General features: G+C 41.2%; 1 protein-coding gene across 1 annotated transcript; it reads left to right on the top strand.

Moving 5' to 3' along the window:
- The first annotated feature begins 4,568 nt into the window (after window positions 1–4,568).
- On the top strand, window positions 4,569–10,651 carry tnxba (tenascin XBa). Its single transcript, XM_046400856.1, has 14 exons — window positions 4,569–5,883; window positions 5,987–6,118; window positions 6,244–7,488; window positions 7,622–7,744; window positions 7,871–8,014; window positions 8,116–8,235; window positions 8,321–8,476; window positions 8,585–8,697; window positions 8,805–8,937; window positions 9,032–9,183; window positions 9,270–9,366; window positions 9,461–9,622; window positions 9,922–10,085; window positions 10,189–10,651. Exons 1-14 carry the CDS (start codon window positions 4,800–4,802, stop codon window positions 10,285–10,287), a joined length of 3,924 nt encoding a protein of 1,307 aa, XP_046256812.1. The 5' UTR covers window positions 4,569–4,799; the 3' UTR covers window positions 10,288–10,651.
- Window positions 10,652–10,748: the final 97 nt, after the last annotated feature.

Below are 10,748 nucleotides of genomic sequence, written 5' to 3'. Positions count from 1 at the left end.
TGTATTTGCAAATAGTGATGATTCAGTTTTCAGATTCAGTTCAGCTTTCCTGCTGAATATATATTTTTGTGTGGAGGTTTTTTTTTTTTTTCTTTTACTGGCAGTAACGGATCTGAGAGGGGTCTCTGTACTCACCGCAACAACCCCGCCCCCTCAAAGTTACCCCCCCTCCTTACATCTGCATGGTGAGGAAGAGGGGAGAGGAGGACGGGGAGGAGGAGTGGTTTCACGGTAACACAGTACATACACATGAAGAGGCTTAACAGCACTCACACTGACTAGCTCACTTGCCAAATCCTGCCCCTGAAGTTACGCAGTTACTGGATTTGAATCAACCATCACCTCAGAAGGAAAATAGCTACCTTTAGAGAGTTTATAGTCCTCTTCACAAATGTGTTCCACTTATCTTCTGAAACATGCTTCAGAAGATACTCACTGTAATTATATAATTTAAAAATGCATTGAGTTTACTGGTGATGCGGAGAGAGGCAACAGGCGGAAACCCAGGGGCAGTGGGAGCGAGCAGTGCAGCAGGAGTTGGGGTGGGGGGGCATGGGCAAAGAGGCAAGGAACAAGCAAGGGCTTATGTGCTTATATTATTCTAATCTGTGAGGCCAGGTCCAATGTAAGCAACATGGGAGTACTGACCATCACTTCAATCACAGCCGGATCAATGCCCGCACTGTTTCAGCCTTTGCCCATTAGACATTTCATTAAATTTGAATCAATAAAGGGGAAAATAAATATGCAGGGTTCAGCATCACACATTTTCATCTAGGGATTACTTTAGTGCCCCGTCAGAAGCCAACAGCAACAGCACATTTGAGAAGCCAGTCTTTTTACTGTAGCCTTCTCAAGGTAATCAATGGCTTGTCTTAACCAAGCAAGGCAGACTTGTGCTTATGATGAGAATCACAATGAATCAAGAGTAGTCACAGCTGACTATTGCTCAGAATGTGCAACATACAAATATTTTGCCAAAAAAAAGTAAGAATATTACGTGGATATTTCTTAGATCTTTGGATTGCTTGATTTACTGCAAAATACACACGTCCCATGAGTGCATGCTCACCTCCACTGACACACCATATATGCCTGATCATCAGTTCTGATACTGGCTTGGGAATTGTGAAATATGCTCATAGAACCAGGTGTATTTTGTTAGGTGTGCCTCTCGCCATTTTTCAAAAGGCCAACACAGGGTCAGCGGTTTGAGGGTGGTCTATGGTGCAGAAAAGATTGGAGTAGAAGGCAGAGCTGTTCCTAGAGGCTGCCAGCAGATGGAGGCACTGATGGAGTGGGACCACCCAGTCCGAAGTCCACGCCACAATTAGTCTTTCTTTTTACCAATATCAGGGTGACTTGGTCCATTAGAAGAACAGGCTTTTATTTACACAGAAAATATTTTGACATGCAATTGCAGGAAACGCATAAGTCTAAATAATCAAATCAGTAATGGCTCAATTCCATTTTGCTGCTTCAGTTTCAGGCTCCTATTATTGTGCATGCACTCTCACTGACACACCATCATGTCTTATAATACATATTATAATACCTGATTTAAATGTTACGGGTTTGTGAATGCTGAATAGTTCATCATTTTATGCTTGCAGTATGTCTGAAATCAGACATCATGTGAGAGAGAACGTTCAACCCATTCAAGTACCTTTAAAGCAGGCAGCGAGCAGCTCCTTTTGCTGCTGAGTCGCATGGTGCTGGCTCAGTGTTCGCCAATTTATTGTCAAATGATGATGCATTAACGCACCGTAGGTCTGTTATCCTTCAGTATCAGAACATGACGTACTTGCCAAGAAAACCACGTTAGCTCAAAGCATTGGCAACTAAAACATCTACTGGTAAAAATATCTATGTTTTTACTGTGTGGGTTCTTACATACACACACAGAGTAATGTATATATGTAGAGAGAGTGAGCATGTAACAGTAAGACTGCGAGAGAGCTGTTTCTTCAGCATTGGCCAGAGTTTCATATGCTCGCTGTCTTTGTAACTAGAACATCTAAATGTAGTTTGTCAATCATGTATAGATTAAACAAGTTTAAAAAAATAACAGAGCCATGTATTAGACATCACTGCATTGATCTCAGTAAGCATTTTGGGTTTTGTCAGCTTTGTCAAAGGTTTTGTCAGTTGTAAGAAAAGGTTTTCATTGATCTTACATCTGTTTTTCCTCCTGTACCTCCGGGATTTGCTGACGCTAAATTTAACAGAACATAAATATATTTAACTGTGGCTTGTATTGGGTGATTACACTGAAATCACAGCCTATTGCAGTTCAGGGGAAGAGCTCACACACAAAACTAAATTGTAATTAACAAATATTTTTTTTTAAAAATCAAATAACTGACCCTTATTGACGTCAGTGCATCTTACATTATCATTGTATAAATATGTACAAAAAGCTCTGATGATATAAATTTTTGTTTTTGCTCTCATGTAAAATTAGGAAAATGTCACTTACGGCCTGTTTGCTCTAGGACCTTGATATACTTGTTTTCATGTGGTTTACAAAAGGTGGGATGGTGGGTGGCCATTTGGTCAGAGATTCAGAGCCTTCACAGAGCATTCCTTAAATCTGGTGGATATTTGGTCACTTACATAACTCCCACGTAGTTACATCTCATTACTTCCAACAAACAGCCAATTCATATAGCAAGAGGTTCCTGTCCCCCAGAGTCAGCACTGAATACCTGCAGTGTTATGTTATGTAGTCCAGCTGAATCATGATTCTCAGACCAGAGCTTCATTCATTCAAAGCCGTGTCTAGGTGTTAGCAATGTCTGCTATCAGTCAAGTTACATAGAGCAGACAGTGAAATAACTGCAGTCAGTAAAACTGAAAGATACAGGCTATTTTTGTGTTACTCCACATGAAAGAACACAGCATGTACTGTAAACAGTTTCAGAACAAGGCTGCAATTTCAAAATGTTTACTAGAAGGTTAATCACATTAGACATTAGATTACACAAAAGAAAGTTGATATCAATTTATAATTCACGTGTTAACTAAAAATCAGTGACTTAATGAATTTACCTTGGATTGGATCCACTGAATTGTTAAGTCTATCAGTAAAAAATTATAGAAACATCACAAAACATTATAAAAAAGAAAAATGAAAAAAAAAAACAGAATACAAAAGAGCAGTCATATTTGTAGAACATATTTGATACACAACTGTGTATAAAATGCCACTCTTCTTGTAAGTCCTATACAAATATTTTCCATGGTGGTTCAGAGAGTGGGACCACTAGGCGTGGAGAAGGTGAGCAGGGAGGGGGGGTCCTTAAGTAGGAGCCCACTTTGTCACTCTCGTCCTTTCTAGTGGTGGTCCTATCTCTCACCTCTTTCCTCCAAGATCATATCCAGCAAGTCTATGTGAGCTTGTCAGATGGAGGGAGCAACACAAAGAAAGAGATAAAGCCAAGAATTAAATCATTATTCTGGTAAGTTCATTTTTCTCCATATAACTGTGGTATCAAAGTGGTAACTGCAGTCTTTTGAACAAATGGAGCTCACTTAGATGTCAGTTGATATTCTTTTATTGTGTATAGTTTCTCAGGGGGTTGAATGCGCAAATTTGTGAGGAAAAAGTCACATTGTTGTATAACATATATGTGTTTTTGTCACAAAGGCTTGAAATAGTTACAGTAATATGTAGCTACTTTTTAGTGCGCACACATAATGCAGCATTAACAATTTAACCTTCATTTGTCTTAGGTTTATTTTTTCATTCAAAATTTGTGGCAGTATGACATTTTCCATTTTAGAAGTATAATGACAATTATTTCAGTTAATTCCGCAGTCAGCTAGTCAAATAACTCACGCAACATTTAGAAATGTCTTACTGTGCAATAAAGCATCTTAGTGTCTTTATATGCTGGATGATTTATTTGATTTTGACAGATTTAAACCTGGATGTATTTCTTTTAGGGGTTTTACGAGTTGTTGGTACAGCAGATTATGTAACTGTATAGTGAAAGACGTACAGTGTCCCACACTTCTATACAGTGACGCTCTGTTACCTCTGGTCTCCCCAGCAGACTCCCTAGACTTCCCACTCAACCTTCTTCCTTCCTGTTCAAAATCAACTAATTTAAATTTGACTTGGTCAGGAAAGCCACTGAATTAACTATTATGGCTGATTAGAACACTGCTGCGATTCTTTATAGATTTGATTTTCTTTCACTTTAAAAAGTGTACCAATGTGGACACTTTAAAAAGGGTTTAAAATATCTGTTTCTTTTCTCTGAACATTTTGTTCATTTTGTGCATTTTCAAGATGTGTCAGCTCAATGATAGTGTTTTGATTATGCTTACTCTCTTTTCAGTTTCTTATTTCCACTGACTCATCACATTTGAAGGAAGGAGTAGAAATAATACAGACCCTTGCTTTAGCCATTGCTGTCAGGTCACCTTTGAGCAACCTGAAATTGCTCCAAATGAAGCTACGTAATAGCCAGTAGAGGGTTTAAGGGAGCATCAAAGTGTGAATGGGAACTCTGTGAATGTGAAGCTGACTGAAAAAGAGCATGTATGCTTAGCAAAGCCCTTCTTGGGATAGAAAAAAAAAAGTTGAAAAAAATTATTTGGCACAAAATGTCATGCATTAGACTCAGTCATAACTCAGGTCTTTCATTTTTTTCATTTTCAGGAGAGACCTGGCATAATCCCCTATACAAGTGGTCATAGAAATATAGAGGAAGGAGTTCATAATTTTACAGTAACATACATACAGATCTACCAAAGGTAATACTCTCTCTGGCTACTGCTCCTGGCTCAAAATGCTGTTTACTCTGGGGCTTCTCCTCCTTCTCACCCCATTTCCCTCCTTTCAATCCACAACCAATGAGAGAAGAAACTCAACAGGAAGCAATGTGACCAAACCTAATGTTGTTTTCACTCTGTCAAAACCAAAAACCACAGCTGCTCTCGCTAAACAGACTGTTCGCCCAACCCCAAAGCCAAATACAGTCAATCAGACAGTTTTACCCACTCCAGTGACCACCAAAAGCAAGCCCAACACAGTAGTAATTCAAACCACTCCTTCAGCAGCAGTTAAGGCCACACCAGCCGGTGGCAACATCACCAACAAAGACAAGCACACAGTCTCAGTCAATCGAACTGTTTTAACTAAATCCCCTTCAGTCAGTGAAGTGAAGCCTTCCAAAGACAAGCCTCTCCCCACTGGAGCTCCAAATGTTCAGTCAGCATCAACAAAGTCTACATCAGCCAGTGCTACTAAAACTATCAAAGACAAGAATGCAGCCTTCGTCAATCAGACTGTTTCAATGAAATCTCCTTCAGCCAGTGATGAGAAGACTGCCAAAGACAAGCCTGCCCCCGCTGTAGTTCAAAATGTTCAGTCAACATCCCCAAAGTCTATTCCAGCCAGTGGTGCTAAAACCACCAAAAACAAGCCCACAGCCTCTGTCAATGTGACTGTTGTAGCCAAATCTCCCTCCACCAGTGATGTGAAGAACTCCAAAGAGAAGGTTACCCCCACTACTCAAACTGTTCTGTCAACACCAACAAAGGCTGCTACAACCAGTGGTTCCTCAGTCGACAAAGATAAGGTCACATCCACCACCAATCAGACCGCTGTAATCAAAGCTCCCACCACCACCACCACCACCAAAGACAAGCCTGCCCCAACACAACCAATCAAAGTGGTCATCAGTGATGGTTGTGACTCAAGCAACAGCAAGGAGCAGGAGTTGAAGCTGAAGCCTGGAGCTCCTCTAGTGATGACACATAAGATCAGCTTGTTGCCTGGTGACTGCTCTGGAGGATGTGAGTCTGAGATGACCGCTCTGAAAGAACGTGTAGCCCGGCTGGAAAGAGAGATGTCCTCCCTGAAAGAGAAGTGTATGATTTTGTCATATTTATCAGGTTATTCTATTTAAGTTGAATCATTAGAGATTAGAGATTAGTCCAGTGAGTAATTTTGGTTGTTTTTGTTGCTGCCCAGGTCCATGTTCTGCAAATTGTCCCAGTGACTGTAGTGGCAATGGAGAATGTCAGAAGGGGAAATGTGTCTGCCAACGGGGATTTATGGGTCCAGACTGCAGTAAGTGTGCACAAGGAGCTGAGTGTAATAAACGTAAGTGAGAATCTGCATTGCAATAAGGCTGATATAACATTTTAAAGTGAGAGAAAGTATTTTTTTTTACTTTGACTAATATCAAATTTAATTCACATTTTGTAACCTGTACTTTGGAATTTCAGAAACTGCCAAAGGAAAGGTCAAGGTCACAGTGGAAACAGTGACCACACAGGTGAACAAAGACAAGAGTAACATGCAGGAGAAAACTGGCACAGAAGAGCAAACACTATTCCAGAAGAAGGAGCAGAAGAAGGGGTCTGAAGCTAAACAGACTGACACTAAACCTAAAGTGACGACTAGTGCCAAAGCAGGTCTTGTTAAAATACAATCAAAGCAAGAGTCTTCTGTTAAAAAAGTTAGTACTAAAGACTCTTCAAGTGCCACAAAGACCAGTCGCCCAACTGTTGCTCAAGTTCTGCTGAAACATGAGGGAAAAAAGCAAGAAGAGGCCCGCAAAGGCAAAACAACAGTGTTGACTTCTAAAAAGGCGCTCCAAAAAACTGACCTTAAACTAGTTAAAGAGGGAGCTGCTGCTAAAATATATCCTAAATCTGACCAACTAAAAGACGAACCTCAAACCAATGTAACTCAGAGTAACGTTAAGAAATCTAATGGCACATCTAAACTTGTGACCATTCTGTCCAAGGGCATGGGAACAAACAAAACCAAAGCAGGGAAGGAGACCTTGGAGCAGTCCACACTGGCAGAGAAAAATGTTACTCAATCATCTGGACATGAACACATCAAGAAAGTCAAAGTAGAAATTACAACTGTGCAATCTGTCGACAATAGAAACACTGAAGCTGCCAAGACTGTAAAAGAGAAAGTAACACAGAAGAATCAGTACAGAGTGAATGCAACCATTGCAGCTACATCCGGCGAGGCTCCAGTCCTGCAGAACAAAACAACTATCTATGCCTCTGGAAGTGCAAGGAGGACAGGAGGGTCTGGATTAGGTTCTGTAAAGGTTGTGAACATCTCTTCCTACAGCTTTATTGTCATGTGGTCAGCACCACAAGGGATGTTCAAGAACTTCACTGTGATCAGAAGAGAGCCACGGACAGAGGGTGACGAGGAAGACCATGAGGACTTTGAGGAGGAAGCTCTTGAAGGAGAAAAGACCTCCACAGCTAAGAACACAACTGAAGTCCAGGTACAGAGCGAGAGCACCAACACAACTGCCAGCTCTGACAAGATTATTGGATCTAGAGGCAAAGCTGAAATGAAGAGGATCTCTATGGTGGTCCCTGGCAACGTACGCTCTGTGGAGTTCAGTAACCTTCGGCCAAACACAGCTTATGTCCTGCACATATATGGTGCTGCAGCTGAGAGAAGATCAAAGATTCACAGAGTAACTGCAGTTACAGGTAATTAAAGTTATACTCCATTTGTTAGTTGCAGAATTCCTCCACTACTTCCAGGGACACAGTCAGTATTGGCAGCAATAAATTTAGTGTGTATTTGACAATAAAAATGTCCTTTTCCTTTTTTTTTTACCAGGCCCTGAACCACCCACAGAAATGGTTTTCAGTAATGTAACAGAGTCTTCCCTCACTGTTTCCTGGTCCAAACCAAAGACCACGTTTGCAGGCTTCAGGGTCACATACATCAATATTGTCACAGGTCTGTCAAATGCTGACCATCACAAAGGTCAAAGTTCCTTTACTGTGTAACATCAGTCAGTGTGGATCTTTCACTGAGCAGTACTATTTGCTTAACTAGTTCATTTGTGATGTGTCATTCTGTTAGGGGAGAGCCGCTATGTGACTGTGGACTCTCACCAGTCTTATGTGGTTCTGTCCAAGTTGTCCACTGGATCCTCCTACATTATCACTGTAACTGCTACACAAGGCAGAGCCCAGAGTGACGCCCTCACATCCGTCATCACCACAGGTACACAGCTAGATAAACGTATTTTTAGGTACAGCTACTTTTTTTTGTCTTAGCATGTGAAAGCAGCAATAAACACACTATGGGTTGTGTCTTGACTGCAGTGCCTGCCCCTCCAACACATCTGCAAGTTTCCGATGTGACAGATACGAGAGCTGTGCTGAAATGGACACCCAGTCTGGGCAAAGTAGACCGTTTCATCATCAGCTATGAGTCCTCCAAGAGTGAGTGTAGCAACTTTAACCTAAACACTAATTACAAAGCACTAATGTCTGATCAGGATGTTATTAATTCTCCTTCTTGCCACAGCTCCTAATATGACAGTGACGGTGATGCTGTCTGGAAACTCAGTGGAGCACCAGCTGAGAGGCCTGCAGAGAGGAACCCTGTACACAGTCAAAGTCCTGAGTCAGAAGGACAGCCTCCAGAGTATGGCCATCTCAACAACATTTACCACAGCTAATGGTGAGTAGAGAAGGGAATAAATAAAGGGACATGGGGCATTTTTTTCCTTGCTAGAGTCTACAGAGTTAGTGTGGGAACTACATGTTTGTGCATTTTTGTGTCTTTCAGTGGTTAAAGCCAGTGAGGTTGGTGCTCGCTCTGCAGTGATAGTATGGAGAACTTCCACTGTTGTTTATCACAGCTACAGAGTGATCTACCAGGTGGCTGGAGAGGTGACAAAGGTGAATAATATTCCATCATCATTAGCATGTACAGTGAAAAGAGAGCTCCAGCATTTACAGAATTGCCTCAGATATTAACTTTCAGTGATTTTGTGTGTATATGTTAGGAGGTTATTCTGGATGGATCTGTCACAGAGTATAAGCTTACAGGCTTGTTGCCAATGTCACGTTACATTGTTCTGGTACAAGGCGAGAGAGATGGACACTACACATCTGTTGTCACCACAGAATTCATCACAGGTATTGTATTTTATCTGATGCAGTTCCTGCTAATTTATCCACCTTATCAGTACATTATCGTTAGTCAAGTTATTCTTTTTTTTTCGTCTTTCAGGCAAACTACGTTTCCCCTTCCCTACTGAGTGCTCTCAGGAGCTGCTGAATGGAGCTCTGCAGTCAGGAGAGGTGGATATCTACCCACAAGGAAAGGAGGGCCGAGCAGTCAGAGTCTACTGTGACATGGAGACCGATGGAGGTGGCTGGACGGTGAGCCAAACTGCTGCTGGCACATCCAAACTATGAGCTGAAGAAATGGCAAAATTAGTTTAGACAACAATTTGATGTGTCTTTAGGTGTTCCAGAGGAGGATGAATGGAAAGACAGATTTCTACAAGACCTGGAATGAATACAGCGCTGGATTTGGAAACCTCAGTGAAGACTTCTGGCTCGGTACCATTGAAATAAGTTCTTATTATCATCACATTTGAATAGATTTAAAAAAAAATCAACCTAAACTGTTCACTCTTCATTTTACCCCTATCAGGAAATGAGCTTCTTCACAACTTGACCAGCGTCGGCCCGGTGAGCCTGAGAGTGGATATGCGATCTGGAAATGACACCGCTTATGCTCACTATGCCAACTTTGCCATTGCTTCTTCGGAGAGGCACTATACTCTTACAGTATCTGGTTACACTGGAACTGCAGGTATATTTCCTGATACTTTATCAATAAATCCATGGTATTGTCAGAGGGTTCAATTCCCAGATGGAGTTGTAATTGCATGTTAAATTGTCAATTCTATACCATATTGTAGCCTATAGAGTATTCGTATATATAGAAAGTATTTGTGATCAAAGTGAGAAGTTGCAACATGTAATCACAGAAGAGTCAGAGGATTGTAGAGGCACAGTGCTGTAGTTCAGTTATCAACAAATCAGACTTACTATATTATATAGTAAATGGCTGAGTATTCCTACCTAATTGTCATTGTATGTCTCTGTCAGGTGACTCTATGAGGTACCATAATGGCCGTCCATTCTCAGCCTGGGATAAAGACCCCGATATTATGGAAATCCACTGTGCCAGGGCCTACATGGGAGGCTGGTGGTACAAGAACTGCTACAAGGCCAACCTCAATGGTCTATATGGCATCAACAGTAATAATCAGGTCTCAGTTCACTTCCCTACCTGGGCATATAATAATGAACTTTGAACACTTTTTATATTCCTGTGACTAATCAAATATTACCACTTTCCTGTTCCTGATACAGGGAATAGTCTGGATAGACTGGAAAGGTAAAGATGCCTCCATTCCCTTCACTGAGATGAAGTTCAGACCGTCCAGGTTCTCTCCTGCAACTCATGGCTAAATGCAAATCTTCATGGGTTCTCCAACCTTACATCTGACGGAGAGTAACAGCTCCAGAAGACAGTGGATCTCACAGTTGCTGCATGTCACTTTCCACCTGAAATCGCATGCACGGTGATTTTGATAGCCATGAAAGCTGTCAGTGCATTTGATTCAATGTGCAAGATTTTTGTTTTGTTTTGTTTTTCAGGAAATATACCAATTGCAACTTTTTGTATACTGTACTCTTCTGCCTGACCTGTCAGTTTCAACTCAGTTTTGTTTTGTCTCTAATACCCTCTTGTGCGCCACCATGGCGTGCCAGCCCACTACTACTGTAATTAAATATGCACTGTCTCACTCCATTGGAATAAATGTGGCTAATGTGGGTCTTAAGTGTTGTTGTTGTTGTTTTCTTCGTAAAAGTAAATTAAAACACCCAAATCTATCGGCAAAAAACTGTCACTTCATTCCCCGCTCTAC

This window comes from Scatophagus argus, chromosome 9 (genome assembly GCF_020382885.2).
Source record: "Scatophagus argus isolate fScaArg1 chromosome 9, fScaArg1.pri, whole genome shotgun sequence".
Lineage (NCBI taxonomy): Eukaryota > Metazoa > Chordata > Actinopteri > Scatophagidae > Scatophagus > Scatophagus argus.
This window is presented reverse-complemented; position numbering and strand designations above follow the sequence as displayed.

Excerpts from the sequence above, each read along its gene's own strand:
- tnxba (XM_046400856.1), top strand. The coding sequence starts at position 4,800 with ATGCTGTTTACTCTGGGGCTTCTCCTCCTTCTCACCCCATTTCCCTCC. Across the intron at positions 8,938-9,031 it reads CACCACAGAATTCATCACAG|GCAAACTACGTTTCCCCTTC; the intron begins GTATTGTATTTT and ends TTCGTCTTTCAG. Across the intron at positions 10,086-10,188 it reads GCATCAACAGTAATAATCAG|GGAATAGTCTGGATAGACTG; the intron begins GTCTCAGTTCAC and ends TTCCTGATACAG.